Below are 21,311 nucleotides of genomic sequence, written 5' to 3' on the forward strand. Positions count from 1 at the left end.
AAGGACAGATTCTACTGACTTTTGGAGGCTCTCCGGCTTTTTCCATCAAGCACAGTCACCAGCTCAAAATTTCAATTTGCCAAATACTTGAGGTTATGAGAAAAACTGCCTGCAAAACTAATGACAATCCCATATCACTTGCTAACCGTCCGTGTGTTAGCACTGTAACTGTGAGCATGTTAGCATGCTGCTGTTAGCATTTGGCTCGAAGCACCGTTGTGTCTTCAAGCTTCGCAGAGCTTCCAACGTGGCGGTAGACTCTGCGCCGTGTTATATTAGAGAAAGGCAGGAGAGAAAGGGTATTCTTCTGGCGCTGGCGGTGGGCCCCCTGCGGCACCAGACAACAGCCAGAACTAAATTTACATGCAAGCTGCGTCATTGTGCTGACTGTGTGAAAATGTCATAAGTCAGATAGTAGCAGCTGTAGGCAGCCAGCTCAGTAAAGGTCCCTGAATACTCAATGGCCGTTATGAGGTCTTGACCTTCCAGTAAATGTGTCACAGTGATAAACGGCTAGAATGAATGACACTTGCTCTGAGTTATTGGCAGACTCTTTCAATATAGTTAATAAGTCACAATTGTTTAGGCCCACTTGGTGACCACAAAATCTAAACCTTAAAATTTTAATTTAGACACAGAGAATTTTAATGAAGCCACATTAATCAGAGCTTTTTAAGGCTTCAGTGAGCGACGCTCTGATGGTACCAAGTGTAACATAAGGCCACGATAATCTCTTTTATGAAATGAAGATGGGGTCAGTCAGGTGTGACATCCAGTGGGAAGACAGAAATGCTTTGCTTTTGTAACATGATTTCAATAACACAAAGAGGCTACAATCCAGGAAGACAGTAACATCTCAAAAACACAAAAACTAAAGCTGGAATTTAAGTTCTTCACACCTTTTTCTAAGGATAGCCCTTTACAAAACACTAACTTTCTGGGAAATTTCCAGCTACAGGGCTGACAGCGACATGAGTAGTTCTAAAACACTCATGAATGTGACCTCGCTGGTCATTGCTCAGTCAGTACGGAAAGAGGAGTTATTTGTTCGTAAATATGGCCGATAAAATCAGTCTGCTGCTGCTGCCGCTGCTGCTGCTGCTGCCGCTGCCGCTACGCAGGTCCAGGTACGTATTTCAGACAAGGCCAGGCACATACCTTGGGGCTGGAATTTTATCAGAGGCATATTTACCACTATTTCATGTCAACCCACGTTGACAGATAAGCCAGGAATTCCTCTGATCGCTTAACTGCTGCAAAGTGCAATTTTTTTTTTTTTTTCCAGTGCTTAGAAAACCATTATATTTGCTCCAATGGACAAAGATATTTAACAAATGAATTTGGGAATGTTTAGTCTACTCTCTGGAGACTAACAATAATAATTTAAAATAATTTTAAGACTTGGTTTTCAGTGAACGCGATGGACGGCGGGTTAGGCCTCTTTGCTGCCGATTCATTATCTGAAACAAGCTGACTACAAGTGGAGTTCAACAACGCACTCGCATCTTAAAAAATACTTTAAATAACTGACAGAACACTTTTCTCCTGTAAAATATCTTTAATAGCCTATGTGGTTTATGATGAGTAATATCTCACTGAAAACAAAACAATTCTCTATATTCAACTGTTTACAGTGAATGAGAAGACTTTCTGGCAGAAACATAAAGCGGTACAATGTTCCAATAATCTTCTTTTATAACACTAAATATACAGGAAGCTGATTTTGTTTATTTCAGAACACATGTAAAGTGTTGTGTAATACAAGGTACATTAGACTGAATAAACAGTCTGTATGCATCAAGTATCTCAAGAGAACTGAGATAAGACAAACTTCCAAATCGAAGATCAGCACTCCCTTCCACAGAATCCCTACTTACATAGAAAGACCCTGGTTGTGATTTGGGTGCCCAACATTTACACCGCGAACGAGAAGGGAGTGAATTCTAGTGTAGCTTAACGGCGCCACCTTGTGCCCATAAGTAGGAAGCACAAGCACTTCTTTAAATTGTAACGGGCCCTTTTCACCGAAGACATTTTGACATGTCACAGCAGGAAAAACACTAGTGTAAATAATAAAATGAAGGTTGGCAGAGTTCCATTTAGCTGCTTTGGTTTCAGGGTCCTGGTATGGTGCATGCAGACTCACCGTTAAACTGTCATGACTTAGTGGGACACTTGAAAAGATCAGAGCCATTGTTAATGTTAATAACAACTGCTCTTTTCCTACTGTGACAAGTCAAAATGTCTGCTGTGAAAAAAAAGACTATTTCAACAGATTTACAGTCATTTTAAATCACATTTTTAAAAAGGAAAGACACTGTACTAACACAACACAAGCAAAGTCATAGTACAGTGGTGAATAGATATTTAGTAAATACAAGACAATTCACAAACACAGACCCAGTAAACTACCACAGCAAGACATCATTGTTTTTAAGTAATTAAATAAAAAAAAGAGGTAAAGCCAAATTACCACATTTAATGTTTAATGGATCACAGCAGGACGGCTAAACCCTCATTTATAGGAAAACTGCAGTTTCTTTTTTAACCAAAATTCAAGGTTTTAACTTATTAGTTTTGGCCTTCTTTTTTATTGGTTATGGTAATACACATCTTTGCAAGGATCCAGGGCTGCTGGGACAAGAGCAATCAAACAGAATTGAACAAGTCCCATTCCACCCAGTTGTCTGAACCACATATTCTGGAGTAAAGCAATGGTGATGGCAAATTGGGACAAGAATCTGTCTGACCACTTGTATGGTAATGCCCAGGGCTCTGTGCACAATGCAAAGCTGTGTCTAGTGATATGCCTCATTACAGCGTCTCTAGAAGAGATGACTAAAAATGACCCAGACTGTAAAATACCTGAATTTTCCTCTAACTTGGGAAAACAGTCAGCATTTCGACGGCCATACACTCTTTGCCTGACACCCCATTGATATAAAGACTTTCTTCCAAGTGTGCTGACAGTTATTTGAAACAAATTACAGCATGTTAACCTACAGGTAAAATGGTCACGTACCTTTGCAGCAAACCACCTACTTGACCACTGTGCTAATGTCGGTGAACATAAACTGCTGAAATAAAAGGTTTAAATTAGAAACTGATGCCTTGTGGCAGGCATTTTAGGCCTCACTCAATTTTTTGCCTGAGGATCCTTTTCTCTTCCTCTACGAAGTTCTTGTCAGAGGTGGCTTGTCCCAAGTCCCTCTTCCTCTTCTCCTTCTGCTGGAAGGTCTCCACTCGACGCTTCTTGGCGGAGAGGGCCGTTTTGTCTGATTCCTCGTCTGATCACCAGAGGGGCGGTAGCAGTTGGTTGGAGGATTTTTGGGGGGGTTGGGGGGAGAGTGGAAAATGGTGATTTTTGAATTACTCGACAGCATACTCCTTAAACATAACAACAGACTATAACAAAGCAGAAAGCGGAGCTATCGCAGGTCTTGTTTTTTAAGCTTGTGCTCGGTTGGCAATTTTGAGGCTCCCAACATCCATTTTCCACCAAGGTGGGTGGAGTAATGCAGGTGAAGTTGCGTTTTGTATCCCTGGGTAACTACCAAGTTGTCCTGGGTTTACATCCATTCAGTCCACACACTTTTCACAAATGCAAGCACACAGATCCTTTTTGGTGGCTTTTGTTGGCGAAGGGCAATTAACACAGACCTCTCCAAAAATCACATAAACTTTATTGATGTGGTAGGCTCTAGTATGTTTATTGGCACTTTTTAAATCTAATATGTGTTTAATAATATGTTTAATTTTGTCTGAGACAATAAATCTGGTTAAATAGGTGCAGGTAGTGCAGATTTATTGACACAGTTCGTCTACAACTACAGCCAGCAGTCAAAACATGCTCGACGAGACCAAGGAGTAATACTTCCAAAGACCCGGTGTGATGACAGCGAGGAGAACGAAACCTATGGCCGGGATCGTTTCATCAGTTCACTAGCACCGACAAGCAGTTTTAAAATGCCCCACTGTCATTAACCTGCAGGACTGACCTGAGTCTGATGGTTGCTCCTCTGAAGGTAGGAATCGGGCGTTGCCAGTGTAAGGCTGCGGAGCGTCTTCCCCGTTGTCCTCATACACATTGGACCACTTTATAGCCATGTCCATACCTGGAGGAGGTCCCTTCTTCTTCTCTGGCTCTGCAGTGTAGCTCTCAGGAGGGGGCACAGCATTTGTCTTCCATGGCTTAAACACTCTGGCAGGCTGCAGTTAACAGAGAAGAGCATAATGTGGAAAACCGGCTTAGAGGAATTAACAAAGGAAATGTTTAGAAACGTGGCTAAACTACACAACTAAAGCCTCCCACATATGAGCTCTAACCCTTAGGCAGAAGGTAAATTCTCCTGTAAACACGTAGCATTGCTGAGTTGACATATATTGTATGCTTCAAATCCTTCTGTCCCTGTCCCTATGTAGTAATATGCAGATACTAACAATTAGCCTCAAGCAGAGTGGTTTCAGCGTTTCAAATGTGAAGAATTGTTGCTTTACTCCCCCCATTTTATGAGACTGTTAATTGAATATATTTGGGGTTAGGACTGTTGCCTGGAAAACACTAGTAATTTGAAGATTTCAACCTGGGCTCTGGGAACAAGTGATTTTAAAAAAAAAAAAAACTTTATTTCAGACATTTGACAGACTATTCAATTAATAGATGAATTGTGTTCTGCAATAAAGTCTGCTATCATGATGCCTATTATGTTCAGTCTTTTTGACACTGTCAAAAACCTTTTAATTTAATCATGCGTTTCAGATTTGCAGTTAGTGGTGGTGTTGTGCTGGAGTGCATTATATCCAGAGGTGTCCTCGTGTATGGGCACAAAAATTAGAAACATCTCTCAATATAATATAGTCCAGTAAAACAACACATTTAACTATGTAATTAACATATAATTAAACCGACTCATTCGCAACACAATACAAACTTCGTAAAGGTAGAATTTATGGAACAGCTGTTGCGTTGAGCTGCAACAGACTTTACAGGTGTGCCTAACACAGTGGCCATATGTATGTAAGTTACCAACATGTATATGCTGTAAATGATGATGGACAAAAAATTAGAAACACCATCACTGGAATTGGATCACATTAGATAGCACAGGTGTACCTAATAAACTAGGTAACCAAGGCTTGATTTGCAATCGGGCAAAGTGGGTACCTGCCCGGGGGCCTCAAAAGCCACAGTTTCACTCTACTCTACTCTACTTCTGTCTGCATCTCTATCTACTTTGTGTTTTTATTTTACCTCCTCGGGGGCTTTGACCGTCAGACTCTCCCAGTCTATCTGCTTATTCAGTGGATTGTAGAGGAAAGCAGGCTTAGACACGGAGCTGAACAGCTCATCGGGTTTGGGTAAGGGAGCTCCACCGGCCGCTTGTTTCCCGTATTGGGAGGACTCGACCCCGCTTCCAGGAGCTTCTGCCCCCGGTTTCTTCTTCCGACCGTCTCCCTCTTCGTCTGAGTCGCTGCTGTCGCTCAAATCGTCGTAGCTCGAGAAGAAACCTAAAGAGCCGGAGTTCTTTTCTTCTGACATTGTGCTATGGTTACTAATTTTCTAATGAATCAAATGGGGTTAAAGTAAAAACGATGCAAAGATGAAAATAGAGCTGCTGAACCTGATGCAGTTGAGCTCCTACCTATAGACCCTACTCCATTTTGAATCAGCCTCCCAAACAATCGTAAAGCTTGTAGGTAGTGTCGTGACAACTGTCGTAAAGCTTTTTCATAGCGTTTGTTAATTAAAGGAGCAGGTCGATTAAAAACTCATACATACTACTACTACTACTACTACCAGTACTACTGATATTATTACTACTACTACTACTACTGATACTACTACTGCTACTACTAGTACTACTACTATCACTACTGATGCTACTACTACTACTGATACTACTACTACTGATACTACTACTACTACTACTACTATTACTACTGATACTACTACTACTACTGATACTACTACTACTACTACTACTACTACTATTACTACTGATACTACTACTACTGATACTACTAATACTAACACTAATACTACTACTACTACTATTACTGCTGCTGCTGCTACTACTACTACCAATACTACTATTACTACTACTAATATTACTACTACTACTACTGCTGCTGCTACTAGTACTACTATTGATATTAATACTAACACTAGTACTACTACTACTAATACTCCTACTGCTGCTGCTGCTACCAATTCTACTACTACTACTACTATTACTACTATTACCACTACTACTGATACTACTACTACTACTACTGATACTACTACTAATACTAACACTAGTACTACTACTACTAATACTCCTACTGCTGCTGCTGCTACGACAGCTATTGTATGGAAAGCCGTTTGAGCATTCATTATTATTTTGATTACAGACACGACCCTGGTCTCCTTTGAGACGTGAAACTTCAAATTTTACAACCAAAAAGTCAGGGTGAATATAAGAGATACTGAACCACAGTTACAGAGGCACAAACATGGAAGGAATGTAAGGTTTTTTGCCTCCCCTATTTTTTTCAAAATAAAAGAGAGAATATAAGGCCTGTAGTACTACCTTCTGTGTGAAAAAAAAATGTAGAAGGTAGAATCAGGAGACTCAGAGCTTTCAGACAATGTATAATTTGTCAAGGTTGTGTGAAGAATGAGCCCAGTACCGACCAAAACACACCTAAAGTAGCACTTCCAAGGCCAAAGTGTCCCACTTTTTTAGTTTTATCATCTTTAGATCTTGATGAGATTTTTTTTTTTCCCGTTCAATTACATCTCTGATGTGTTGAAAATACATCACCAACAACCACATAACTAACAAAAATAGTATATATCAAAAAAAGCACAAAGTTAGACCCACAACAACATTTACAGATCACACGTTAACATTTAACAAAACACAACGAATCAGAAAACACAACAGCATTTCACAAGATGGAAAAAGGGAATGAACTTTGAATTTATTTTGGTTGTGTCCAGTCATAAAGAAGAACTGTTGTCCCTACATTTTCTGTTATCTAAAATGATGTTGTGTTTGTTGTTTTGTTGCCATGTTTTCACTGGTGTTGTATTTTTTTGTGTGTGTGTTTTCTGAAATGTTGTTGTGTTTTGTCCGCTGTTGTGTTTTGCACCTCAGGGCCACCTCAGTTTGCCTCCAAATCAAACAGGAAAGCAGATTGCAGATCGTTATACGCTGCCCAACTATCCACCTACTAAGTTAGTTTTCCTCTTCAGTTATGGTGCATTTCCCCCACGTTTTGTAGGAATCAGGCCATTTACTGGAACTAAGAAAGGCACATGACCGGCACGATGTTGAGTCAAAGTGAAGTTCAGTTCTGGCGCCAATGTAGTAGCATGATCATCAGCTTGTGGATCATCTTGGAACAAAGGAATGTTTGGAGTTTTTTGGATGACGCCCAAGAGAGCAAACACATCGAGACCTTTTGACCACTAGAGCGCAGCGTAGTCGCACCAGTGAAACAGAGCGAAAGCCTGCCGAAGGGAAGGGACTGAAGCGGCAGCTCTGCAGTGGCGGCAGAATCGTTGTCCACCCAGGTTTGGAGATTAAAGGTCTACTTTAAACAGCATGTTTATGAACGCATTCCTCCAAGTCAACGTGTCTTTTCACAGGAAATAAATAGTCTCTCTAATGCAACATGTCTACCTTTTAAAAATGTTCACCCGGTTAAGATTTACAGTTTGTTCCCATAAAATGCATCACCACATCTCCCAAGCCTCCTAACAAACACTTAGACCCCCTTCCAAAGACTTAAGGTTCAGACCTTCCGCTCCTCCCTGCCATATCACCTTCTTCCTAATAGCTGTTCAGTAAACCGAAACACTAAAAGTTTTCCTTGGGATTCCTTAAGCCAGCTAGACCAAGAGGGGCCAGCCTTTGCCCTCCTGCACAGGTCAAACACCCACTAAAGTGCACTGGATAGACAAGGAGACGTAAATCTACCAAATATACTGCCCAAAATTTCTTTCTCCCTTCCTCCTTCTCCGTGCCTCCCACCCTCCATGCTCCATAATTACAATGCTGATGCTTCAAATTAGGTGTTTTTGCATTTTTAGGTGAGTGGGAGGTCAGATCTGCACAGAGATTTACTGGAAGTCCAGTTCGAACAGATCCTGACAGTAAAAGTTCATGTACAGAAAAACTGTTTTTTTTCAGTATGGGGCTAAAAAACACCTTTTCTTGTTCTGACTGATTGTTCTGCTCCTTCTTCTTTGGCTCTTTCTTCACCTCCTCCTCTTCAGTATTAACAGTAATTGTATCAGTATCAGTAGCACCAACAGCAGCAATAGTCATAGTAAGAATAGCACTGAAAGATATAGCTCTTGGTTAATCTTTACACTATCAGAAGCAGGCGATACAAGTAAACTAGACTTTGCTGGGTTTGCCGTACAATTATGACAGATTGCTGACTAGCTGATTGCACCTTCCTGCCAACAGAAACCTTTCAAAACGATGTCTGGGAGTACAGGAGTCCAAAACAGGGGTGGGTGTGATTGCTGGGACATATTTCATGCTATTGCAACCCCTGCTTGGGTTTTTTACACGTATCACCATGTTTGTTGGCAGCTAATGACACTGTGTCAAGTTGTAACGAACAAGCCAAAGACTGGCAGGTGAGACCTCCACTGCTTGAACAAATGGTATAGAAAGAAGTTTGAACTTGTTTAACTTACACGGTGAATTTCTCTTCTCTAAAGTTGTATCTGGGTCATAGTTTTAGCTATTTTAGCGCTCAGAGCGCTTTATGGTTGCATTTTTCTTTCAGCCACAGCCACTGACTAACGGAAGTTTCATTGTGATGTTTCATTTCATCTAAATCCTTTCTACAAACCTCAAACCATCTTAATAAATGGGTCGTAAGAGTGACCTCAAATTATGCGAGCCAAATTATCCGAGGTTGTCCCTGGCCTTTTATCCTTGCTGCTCAGCTGCATTGCGATTAGTTTAGTTTAGTTTGCACATGTAATAAAAAAAAATAAGACATCATACTTAACAGGAATAAAACAGGGTTGTGCTGGTGAGATTTAAAAAAAAAACAACCTAAAAGGGCTTATAAGGAGATCTCCCCAAAAATGAGAATTGAAAATAAAAACGATAACCTCTAAAATCACAGTTTATCAGTTAAGGAAGAGAAACACATAAGCAAACATAGAAAAAAATGGAACTATTAAATATGTCTTGTAATGTGTTACATAAGTCAAATGCTAATAACAAGCCTACTCTACAATTTCAACAAAAGAGAGCAGGATGAATGAGGCTACGCGATACAGAACTCAAATGGTCAGGTTCGTGAGAGAGGAGGATGGTGTTGTTGCTGGTGTTACTCACTATGGAGATACCAAATGAATAAATAAAGAAAAGCAACTTGATCTCAGTTTCAAGATTTACCTTTCTAAAAAGAAGAGGAAAAAATTCTGTCAGTGTGCTAAGATTGTGCTAATTGCCTGCAGTACAGTTTTATTTGTTTCAAGGATGTGGTGTGTTATGAAAATAAGATTCGATCACAAAGAAACACTTCTGTCGGTTATTTTATTGGACCACCGGAAAGCTAGTTTTAATGTTTTTCCTCTAACATGCTTTTTCTTTAGGTACATAACTTTAGAGACAGATATGCTACAGACAGATATACCATTTGGACAGCGTGCGGCTCAATTTCCTCCCATATGAGCTGAAGCTTTCCTGATGGATGCATGTTGGTTTTCCAATCATTTTCTTGGCCTTGGACCGGCTTCAGGATGCATGTGCTCGGAAGACGAAACGGGCTCTTCCTTTGACTTACTTTGTTTCCTCGATCTCCACAGGGGCTGACCGTGACGTGAGAAATTCCCCATGGAGGTGAAAAGCCACACCTCTCCACATCTCTGTTTAATATACTGTGGCAATTCATAACATCTTAGATGTCTTTATTTTATCCATAACTCAGGTCGGGACACATCTGTTGCAGCATAGCAGTGGGTGGCTTATGCAGTTTTAGCAATGGTTGAGCAAGGGAGAGATGTTATCTACAATTAACTTGCGGTAACTAGGATTTTTTTTTTTGCCTGAAATGAATCAATTTTATCTTACGCAAGGCATCAGATGCTATCTCAGATTTTTTGTGGTACCCCCTGTGTGTGCTCTTAAATTTCGAAGGCAAATGGACTGATTCAGAGCATTTGGAATCTTAATGGTGCAAATCCTGTTTACATCTGACATAATTAAACCCATGGTCACCATCTTGAAGTTGCAAGAAAGCACCTGGAGAAAGAAAAAAGGGGGTTTGGTGATGTGCTCATAAAACCCAGATGAAAGTGCTCGCTCTTTATTTGCACCCACACATAACAATGTGGGCCAAAGATCTTCCTGATACGGTGTTGCAACCCCTTTTGGCACAATCCAGCTGTTGTTGCCAAGGGTCCAGTCTTAATCTACCACATCTGCCTCGTCTCATCTACATATCCTCCTTTGAGGATTGGTTATAGACTTGATAAGGGAAATTGGTAAAGAATGTACTTTTCATGTTTCTAGTGAAAGTCTATATCACTGCTTTTCACTTATCTCGTTTATTTTTTGGCGTACTATGTAAGTGGAAACTGACTGTCAAAGCAGTTTCAACCAAGTCAACCGCTGGCGGATGCCACTTAGGTGACCTTTGACCTGAAGCTTTGTGAATGTAGTGGGATGACACAAGAGGTAGAATAGTGACCTTAAAACCACTGATGAGGAAAACAGATGCGTCGCTCTCAAGATCAGTGCCTGCGTTGGAAAGAATACGTCTTTTCAAGAAGATAATGTCGCATTCTTAAAAAATCCACGTCTAAACATGGCTGTTTTCTCATAATCAGAACCACAAGATCCATGTCCGTACTACTGACAAAAGCTACTGACAACCATCGGAGAGCTAAGTCTGAGGGGACCGCTTGTGCCATGCTGTGTTAGTGCTGTTATTTCATAACACAAAATGTAGCCAGACAGTATAATTACCTCCATCAAGGAGGTCATGTGATCACCTGCGTCTGTTTGTTGGTTTGTTTGTTTGTCAGCAAAAACTACTGAGCCGGTGTGCACCGATCTTGGTGGAGGCTTGGGGCACGGGCCAGGCAAGAATCCGTTACATTTTGTGGCAGATCCAGATCATTTACTATGGATATGAATTTTTTTTTCTTCTGGATGGGTTCTGGTCTATGTTGTTTGACACTGGCCTTGGCAGGGGTATGTGCTCTACTGAGCACACTGTAGTGTACAAGTACTGCATTTAAGAACAGTTTTGAGGTACTTCTTCTTTACTCGAGTATTTTCATTTTCTGCTGCTTTGTACTTAATATTTTGTACTTTTCCCACCACAACATTTAATTGATAATATTAGTTACTAGTTTCGATTCGGATTGATGATAAAAACATGTTGTGTTTGTATGTGTCTGGGTGTGTTTTATGTTTCGTCCAGCAGTGGGAAGATAAAACTCCCATTGAGGACGACAAAGTTAAAGTTGAAGCCGTGGTTGTATGTATGCAGTTTTCAGAGAATTGAATGTGAGACAAATACAGGATGCTACCGCCAATCCCCTGATTGTCTCGTTGCTCGATTAAAATTTTATGTCATCATTTATCTACCGTATCTCGTGAAACCCTCAGAAACGGTATTTGTTGGTCAGTTGTCACAGGATCAAATAGATTGAATTTGAGTTATGTATAACTTTTTATTTCATCTCTGCTATGTGACAGTGTATTTTTTTTTTTTTTTAGCTAGGCTGATGGTCAAACGGGCAACTGTTTTTTTTAGCCATGCTAGTGTTGTGGCTGTGGGGACGGCAGTGTTGGTCCGCCGGCCGGTTTTCCCGCTGTGGTCCAGACTGAAATATATCAACGACTATTACACGAATTGCCACTAACTTTCGCACAGACATTCCAGTTCCCCCCCGAGGGTGAACCCCCTGACTTTTCCACCATCATCAGGTTGACATTTTTGCTACAGAGTCAAATATCTTGACAACTATTAAATGGATTGTCATTTAATATATGGATCCCCTGAATTTACATCTCGCACCAGCATCAGATCAAAATTCCGAATTTCATACTGCCCAATACTTTGGTTTATGACTGTATAGTTAAAAAAAAACGAACTAATGACACTCCCATCAGCCTCAGCTGTACTTTGTATTTACCGGTAACTATCAAATGTTAGCTTGCTAACATGCTACACTAAGATGGTGAACAGGGTAAACATTATGCCTATCATTGCGAGCATGTCAGCAATCTGAAATTAGCATTTATCTCAAAGCACGGCTGTGGCTAGGGCATTGTAATTCTGCTCAGCAGGAAAAGAGCAACCAGTAAGCAAATTGTGATGCAGCTGGTGCTGTAAAAATTTGTCCTATCTCAAATGTGCTGTAACAATTGAAATATCATATGGCCAGAGCATTTGATTTAAAGTCTTACACAGCTTGCAGCTGTTTTACAACACTGTGCTGCTTAACAAGACAATAATAATAATAATAAAAAGATCAACCTCAACTGTCAAAGGAGCAGTTGCGGAAATCAAATATTCATGCTCACATTCTCTTCCCGCATTGGTCAACATATATATCTATAATCTCTCCTGTTATCTTTCCCCCATCTCTCTCTTTCCATTTGAGTCCAGCACTGATATGATTAACTGTAAAAAGATGAGGCGGAAATAACATGTGGTGTCATGACAAGTCTTCTCTTCCGCCTTTTTTCCTGACAGAGAAAAAAAAAGAGAGACGCCGCTGTTTAAGCTGGGAGTCGCGAGGCGACATTCATGTTGAAACATGCATCGTTATATGTATACATGCTGAGTGTACATGCATTAATAAAATTTGCATATTCACTCCCTCTGTGCGTCTCCATCCTCACAAGCTTTCCCTTTTTGCTCTCCCTTTTCCTCCTCCCCCCTGCTCTTCTTTACTCCTGTTTTTGTGTCCTCGGCTCTTGATGCCACACAGGCACGTGCACACGTACCCTCCACCACTGTGTTTTCTCTGGTCACTTAACACTCAGTGAGATTTCAGACCTGAGAGGTGGCATTCTTTGGCTCATTACATTAACTCGAGGCTCTGTTTGCACGGCGGCTTGTCAGGGCTCGCGGCTGGAGGCCGGAAAGGGATCCAACTGATGTAGCAAGAGGAGAGAAAGTGAGAGAGAGAGGGGGAAAAAAAAGAGAAAGAGAAGAGATGAGGGGTTTGCTGGGAGAAGGTGTGGGAGATCTGGGTCAAAAAGCCAGTTTGCGGGCGAGTGGGGTGAGGTGTGGGGTGGGCAGGGGTGGGTGTTGGGGGTGATCATCCCCATCACATGTTCCACGGTGTCCTGCAGTGTGGATGGCTGTGTTGTAAGCACACACAGCACACTCAACCCCATGCCCTTCCTGATGCTTTGATTTTAACCGCTCTCCCTCCTCTACAACCCCCACAACATGCCCATACACACACACACACACACACACACACACACACACACACACACACACACACACACACACACACACACACACACACACACACACATGAAGACACAAATTTATTCTGCGAGGTTCATTCATACAAAGGTACAAATTTGAGAGTGGTAGACAGTGAGTTTGACAGTGAGATTGTCAGTGGCAGGACATCGTCTTTCCCCTGATCCACAGCTTCGGATGAATGTCGGAATGATGAAGGATTTTGCATGCGGTAAACACACTTTTTTGATTATGGGTCTTCATCGTCTGCATGTTCGACTACATGAAAACACACACAGAAAAACTACAGGAGGAAAGAATCCAAACTTAGCCTCACTGTCCCAAATATTTAATACTTTAACTGCATTCAGGGCTTGTTAACATATCAATAAATGTCCGCATGCAAATTCTCAAAAGAATCCCCCTCCTAGTTGTGGCTTTTGTCTTTTATATTAAAGTGGTGCCATTTGTTCCAAATTCTAAATCAGTATTGTCAGGCGATTTGACTGCAGGCTGCGGCAGTCCACATTTGCATCTTTTGGCTGTTGACTATCCAATTCTTCCTTATAAAGCTCTTAGTGGTTGTACAATGTGTGGTCTCAAGATCTCTTGAAAACATGTGACAGTAATGTTTCTTTTTTGTTTTCCAGATGTGCATGTTCTTTAAAAGTAGAGATGTTTTGTTGAGAGCTAAACTGAAGTAAATACAGTAATTAACCCCGAAGATTTTGCTTTTTAACAGACAAACGTATGACAATCCCATCCAGAAGCTAACATTTGATTTGCAGCACTATTTAATACTGGTCAAATCCCATCTTATCTATTCTTAACTGAAAGAAAGAGACTTAGAATGGACCTGAAGGGGCACAAAAATAAACAGAGACAGGCAAGGGCGCTTCTATGATCTCGCGGATGAGACTAAAGGCTGTCTGCAGAACAGATTGGTCACTGCGTGGAAGAGCCTCCCCGTCTGTGTGTTCTGCACATGTCACGGAAGAATGCTTTGAGCCGAGGCCAGCAACATCTACTTCTCGAATGGATGATTCAAATGGGCCCGTTCAGTTCTGTCTGCCAATCATCTCTACAGAACAGGAGAGGAGGAAGGGGAATCAGGAGGAGTTTGATCGTGGGTGAAAGTTGTCAGGAGCTTGTAGATAGATTAAAAAGTCCCCAAAATCTAATCCTGGACTTGTAGCGCCTCTGCAGCTCATTGGTTTTCCAAAGTTAAGGAGACAATACCTGAATTGTTTGCAACATTTTTTTTTTATGCCTGAAGCTACTAATCCATAAGGACGATCCCTATAGAGGAAACGTCCTCTGTCCAGAAAGCACTCTGTTAATGGAAACATCTAAGCTATTTGTTACCATGCGAGAGAGGGATTTTCCCCTTTAAAAAGAAGGAAAGGCTGCGTGCCAGAAATAATGATTCTCTCTCTCTGGCTTGGTCAGCTGTTTCTACTACAATTTATCAGGAAACAACGCATTACTGTACTGTACGTAATGTTTAACAAAAAACATACTTGCTTCATTCACAAAACAGTTCAAAGTCAAGTGAATAGCAAGGGACAACGATGTGAACAGACGGTACAACAAACTAACTCAAGGAATTTTTTTTTTTTTTGTTATATCATCTGATCTCTCAAATGATATCCTAGACAACTGTGCACATTTGGTATAAATATATCTTTTAAGGACTTTAAATGTTGACAGACAGATATAATCTATTGTGAAACAGTGAATAGGATGTCAACAATCTCAGTCCTTTTACAGTTGGGAAAACTAGACATGCTACGCTGCCTTACTGGTCTTTTTGAGTCTGTTTTCTGTTTATGGTTCTGTGTTAGTGTCTTCCACCCTGCTTTGATCCAGCTTAAATGTTACCAGAGCTCATTGCTGTTGTGCAAAAGTGAACTGGAACAATATACTCTCACTTTTCAATCTGTCTGAGATATTTTTGCTTTGAGTTGGTGATGGCAAAAAAAACAAATACGGGTCCTGAACTTTTTGAAGTAACTGGTTAACAGGACAACAGTTAAAGCAATAGTTTGACATTTTGGGAAATGTGGCTTTTATGCTCTCTTGCTGAGCGCTGGATGAGAAGCTTGATACCGTAGTATCTCGCCAGTAAATATACGGCCACAGTGTAGGCGTAGTTCCCAAAATGTCAAACTATTCCTTTAAACATGAACTAATAATTCTCCTGCGCCTGCGATGCACAGATACTGACATTATAAGAACGGGTGAAGGGTTCGGTCCGTGCGCTGCTTCCCCCGCCGTCTGTTCCTGTGCCAGTCCTTCTCCTGCTGTAGGTCTGCTGTGTGATGGGGCATGCAGGAAAGGGATTGGGGGCACATTTCACACCTTGGGGGCAGCTCGGTGGGGGGTTGGCAGCGGACTGATGAACAGAGTGCACCTGGCTAAAAGGAGAGGTCCCCCAGCCTCTCCGATACAGACATGGTTTACAGATCAAAGGGGTAATCCTTGCTTCACCCAGTCACACACTCATCCTCTTCATCCTCCTACGCCTTCTCCGCCTCGGAGTCCTTGTAGTGTTTCACGTCTCCAGCTCGGTGTTTGTTCTGCATCTTCGACAAACCGCAAAGTACTCTCTATGAGACACATCTTACCATCCCTCCTATATGCTTGAACTACCTGTTTCCCCCGATGCCCATGGTGAACCCTGAAGCCCTGACTGTGGGATTTTCTGACTCATTAGCTCTGCTCAGTCAAGTGGAGAAGCCTGCAGATTCCTTCCAGCCAAGTTCATCAACCCAGCCAGCGGCCCCGACTGTGAGGTGATAAGAGAGAGGGGGCTCCAGCCATCGGACCCTGCCGCGACTTTGTTTAGTGTGAAATGAGATGAGGAGGAGGGGGACAAGGAGGAGCAGGAGGGGAGAAGATGGGAGTGCTAATCAAGGCCTGCAGATGGGTTCTGATGCGCTCGGATATGGGCAGCGGGGCAGCACTGCACCCTAACGCAGTGCAGCGTATTTAACACAGCTTAGCAGTGTAGTTACAGGAGTGTTAACGCCTGTCAGTTATACGGCTGCTCGTCTTGGCAGCAGGTGTCTGTTTGACCCTGGGTCTAATGTGCAGACGGTGTCCTGTTGACCTGGACTGTTTGAAGGAATACGACGAGCACAGAACAACACGGAAAGAAGGGGAACACCTTTTCACACCAACATTCTCAAAAGGTTTACCGTTGACCCGAACTGTTAAAAAGATGATGCTTGCTCTCATCACATGTTCCCTGACATTTGAGCATCGGCTTTTTGGACGTATCTGAATAAAACAAAGTTGAAAAGGCTTACAAGGTTAATTGTTCCGAAGAAACATGGATGTGTATAAAGCTTTATCATCATTATCCTTTGAAATTTCCTTCCAGGCTGGCTTTAAAGGAACACTCCGGCAAAAATCCGTCTCCGCGGTATAAAATCCTCCAATCGCTCGTAGGCGTCAGAGGTGGCGCTGAAAAGTTTGGAGGGTGTTTCGCCGTGGAAGGCAGCAGCTTTGATTCCCCAAAGTTACAGTGTAGTCCAAAGCAAACCAGAGAAACGGGTCATACAGACAATTCAAACATGCGGAACAGAGGAGCAATGGATTATACTCTGGGAGCAACAAGTTGTCGAACCAAAAAAAACCAAAACAAAACAGGTTGTCACTGCCTTCTAAATTGAGCCAAATGAGCATTTTTTGGTTGTCAGCCTTTTTCGTAGCAGATATTTAGACTTGTTACAGATGGAAAAGCACAGGACAAGTCACATTAACAATGGCTCCTTATCTGTGCTTTTCTCACTGTGACAGTGTCAAGTGAGTGGGTTCTGAACTGTCACTGCTATGGACGGGGCATGGTTAATGTTTAGGCAAACGTGACTACTTGCTTCAGTTAAGGGAAAGACCCTGGTCATGGTTTAAAAGAAACCCCAGTTGACAGACTGTCGTTAGGAAATGGGTTGCAAACAGCAAAATCTCAAGTCAAAGTTAGACGCTTTTTATGCCCAACCACCCACCCTGACCTTCTAACTATGTACAGTGTCCCGCTACTTAGAATTTTGCCTCTCACAGACAATAGTCATAAATCACATGTCCACAAGACATCTTTGTCAGGGAAATCTTAACACACCAATGTTGTTTTAGGCATCTGAACAATCGACCAATGCTGTTTTTATTTATTTATTTATTATTATTTTATTTCTTGGTGACGCTGCAGGAAGGGTTTTGGGAGGTTTGTGTGGACCTATTTATAGATCTTTTTGCCGGAAGTCGGTCACCTCCCAGGTCACAGGAATCCCCTGTAGCTGTTGTGAAGCCAAGCTGAACGAGGTTACGACCTTTTCAGAGCAACCCCTTTAAGTCTGCTGCCAGTGAGTATTTGATTCTCAAAAGTTTAGAACAAGATTTTGGTTTTAAAGAAAAGTGCGAATCTTAAGTCTTTAATCTTTAATTTACCATTCACAAAAGAAAATACTGATTTTTATGCTAAGTCATCTGCGAGTTATGTTTTAAACAGAGGACAGAGGTCAATGTTTGGTCAGGAGATTCACAGGGTCCCTCTGTTGGACGTTTACAGGAAGAAATCAGTGCACCCATGTCACAGCACAGTACAAACCTCACAGGTCAGCAAAGCTGAGTGTGCAGCAGGTACTGTATGCTATGGGCTGGTGCCAGCAGAGCAGTTTGAGCTGTGGCAGCAGAGATCTGCCTTTATTTGTCCAGGCAGTCCTGAGCCATGCTACCTGCACTCACGTCAGACCTGAACAGAAACAGCAGGACTGTTCGGAGAAATGGGCCAAGGTGCTGAAAAGATTAAATCTCTTCCTCTTGATGGAAATACTTACATGTTTCCTGCTTTGTGTCACCCGTTTCTCTAACCTCCACTGTTGTTGTTCACAAATGTGCTCATTTGTCTTGGCACCGGAGCCATTTCTGTTCCTGAGGAAAAGAATGGGGGATACAGTGGGGCCCAACCGATATAGCCCCGTGTGAAGGGGAGATCAAGTGTCCTTGTCTATGCGCTGTAAATAAATGCAGAGGAATTAGAGTGGACAAGCAGCTGGAGTCTCTGAAAAGACGGCGTGGTTATGTATCACTGAAACATTTGACCGGCGACACGCAACACACAGGAAATTAATTCAAAATGACAAAAAATTGGCAAAAAAGATAAAGAATACTCGGGGGTGGGGGGTGGGTGTTGTTCTAGCCTTGCAACTTTTCATCACATAACAACCTTTCAGACAGTCATCTTGTTTCATTTAGGTGTGTTCCTCACAATCTAAAATTTATCCTCCTTTGCGTTCGCCAAAAGACAATATAGTCAGTGTGTAAATCCACCAGCGGGCACAGATAATAGCTGGATGCCCTCATTGTGTGGTTTTAGTCTTTTTTTTTTTCTTTTCTTAACTCACGCCACAGGCTACTCATTTAGAGGAAATTGTTCACAGATCACTGTCTTGATCAACAAAGACATTTCTTTTCATTTAATTCACTTTTGGACTTTGTCACTGACTTCAAGCTGTTTTCCTTTTAGTGTCGACATTTCCCTGTAATTCTTCTGTCTTTTTTTGTGAAGAGTTGGGATAGCCGAGTTTTGCCTTGTGTCCATCCATTCTTTCTGTCGAAAGAGCTGCCAGACGCATTTGTCAGCTGTGTCTACTGTCATGGAAAGTGACTGTGACTGCATGATCAGTGTTGATAACCTTCATGGATTAACTTGTGTTGTTTTTTGATCATTTTGCCAACCTTAGACCAAGTCCAGACTGTAGCCTCATATTTAGCGTTCAGACACGCAAGTGGTATTGATCTTCTCGTTTAACTCTTGGCAAGAGAGCGAGCGTAGATGTGTATTTTCTAAAACGCCAAACTATTCCTGTAAAAGATCTTTCCAAAAACCAGCTGGATAACCTGAAAAATGTATCATTATCAAGCGAAAATGAGTATTTCTAAATTCCAGAAAAGATTATTTTAGCAAGATGTGAAGTGCCAATGGTATGAATGCAGATTAGAGTTTTACACTAAAAGCATTAGATTCTGTTATTTCGGGCATTCATTTAGTCTCTTTATAGAGACTCTCTTACATAACCTCTGTCTTGGCCAGTTTAATGTTTGGGTTTCCATCCTTTCCTGTGTCCAGCAGAGCCAGTCAGCTCAAAACAGTCTGGAAGTCATGACATTGTTGACATCAGGGGTATCTCAGTCTAGACTGCTTGGGTAAATGTATCATTTAGTTTCAGGTTTGCAACAGGATGTGTTCCCAGAAAATATCCATGTTGTTTTAATCACAGCTCCGGTAGGAAGAAGAACCACAGTACATGTCCAAAACATCTGGTCATCTTTCCATGAAATGGATAAAGACAGGTAGTGAGGTGTCCTACTGTGCAGTTTACTGTGCAGAACGGAGCGGCTGAACCGAGAGTTTCAACTACTGAGCCCCTCAGGGTTGTCTCGTTGGAAACATACTGGGGTAAAATCCTCATGAAATCAAAACCTCTTAGGATGCCAGTCGGGTAGAATGTACTGAATCATATATTCAGTAATTCCCTCGTCAATAACGAATGACAAGGAAGGGATGAGTTCATCTGAGGTTTTATTCCTTTTAAGTCTTCAGTTTCCATCCCAAAAAAGTAAGTCCCCCTGAAAAGGGCATTTTCTAATGTTTCTCTTCCACTGTTCATATACAGTTTGTTTTAGAGCCAGAAATCGTTTTTGTTTGACTCAACTTAATTGGCGTCTTTACCAACTCAGAGATAACATTTAGTATCAAGAGATCATAATAAATGTCACAATAATCCAGTTAACAGACATATGCAATAATAGAGTCAGCGAATGTCTTGAAAAGACCAAAACCAGCAACACATTAGTTCCATCCCTCAGTATTTTATTTTCCCTCCCCTGTCTGGGGCACTTATTTGTTCCTACTGAAAATGTAAATTTTGAAAAGCATATCCCACATCTATAGTTTAATTTTGCTTTTAAATGTCATCTCAGTAATCTGCTAAAACAGCTGGGCGCAGTCCAACAGGAATAAATAGCACGTTTGTGGGCGACTATTTTCAGCCACAGATGAACGCACATTTCAGTGAGTGTTTACAGCGGCCGGATGGCAAATGCGGGATTGACTCAGAACAACTACAGTGCCCGTGTTCACGGCAATGAAGGAACATGTCACCCGGTGTAACAGTGTGGCTCACTAATGTGCCGCTAAGACATTTTTGGGAAACATCAGAGGCGATTATCAAGCTTTGGCTAAACGGGCAATACGTGTGAGCGGGATCAATTTATTGTTGGTTTTGGCCTTCTCAAGAAATTTGTCGAAAATAAGAAAAATATAGAAATATAGCCCTCTGAAGTACAGTTTTGAGGTTTATGTACTGGAGTAATTTTTGGCTACTTTATACTTGCACTCCACTGCATTTCAGAAGGGAATGCTGTTCTTTTTACTCCACTGTATTTATTTGACAGCTGTCATTATTACAGCTAATAATTTGTCATTTTACAAATTCAGACTTAAAGAGTTCCCCTCTAAACTTCTCAACTTGTATGAAGTATTTTTAACATTGTGGTATTGGTACTTTTACTTAAGTAAAGGTTCTGAGTACTTCATTCCACCATTGATCAAATTTGACTTGCAGCACTAAGACTGAGATCATTTGAATGACTTCACTGCATTGACGGCTGAAGTGAGCAAACAACCACTATGGATTCAGGAAGCCGTTTTCAAATCTTAATGTCAACCCAGAGCTATATATCTGGCTCCACATAGGTTAAACAATTGGAGTCTCTTATCTCTGAACACTGACCAGGCTCCACCAATCATCTCATTCAACCTCATTCTAGATCAGGGCTCTCCCCTGATGTCT

At 41.5% G+C, this 21,311-nt stretch overlaps 1 protein-coding gene across 1 annotated transcript; it reads right to left on the bottom strand.

The window, feature by feature from the left end:
- Positions 1 to 1,548: 1,548 nt before the first annotated feature.
- Positions 1,549 to 5,702, bottom strand: c6h1orf52 (chromosome 6 C1orf52 homolog). Its single transcript, XM_040127699.1, has 3 exons — positions 5,252 to 5,702; positions 3,999 to 4,209; positions 1,549 to 3,287 (listed from the first exon to the last, which is right to left on the bottom strand). The coding sequence occupies exons 1-3, from the start codon at positions 5,537 to 5,539 to the stop codon at positions 3,133 to 3,135; spliced, it is 654 nt and encodes a 217-aa protein (XP_039983633.1). The 5' UTR covers positions 5,540 to 5,702; the 3' UTR covers positions 1,549 to 3,132.
- Between the last annotated feature and the right edge of the window lie 15,609 nt (positions 5,703 to 21,311).

Source organism: Xiphias gladius, chromosome 6, assembly GCF_016859285.1.
Source record: "Xiphias gladius isolate SHS-SW01 ecotype Sanya breed wild chromosome 6, ASM1685928v1, whole genome shotgun sequence".
NCBI lineage: Eukaryota > Metazoa > Chordata > Actinopteri > Istiophoriformes > Xiphiidae > Xiphias > Xiphias gladius.

What these genes read in the sequence shown, in the direction of transcription:
- c6h1orf52 (XM_040127699.1), bottom strand. Translation starts at nt 5,539, where the DNA reads ATGTCAGAAGAAAAGAACTCCGGCTCTTTAGGTTTCTTCTCGAGCTAC. An exon ending in CGGTCAAAGCCCCCGAGGAG is followed by an intron (nt 4,210 to 5,251) that starts GTAAAATAAAAA and finishes TGTTAACTGCAG; the next exon opens with CCTGCCAGAGTGTTTAAGCC. An exon ending in GGAGCAACCATCAGACTCAG is followed by an intron (nt 3,288 to 3,998) that starts GTCAGTCCTGCA and finishes TCTGGTGATCAG; the next exon opens with ACGAGGAATCAGACAAAACG.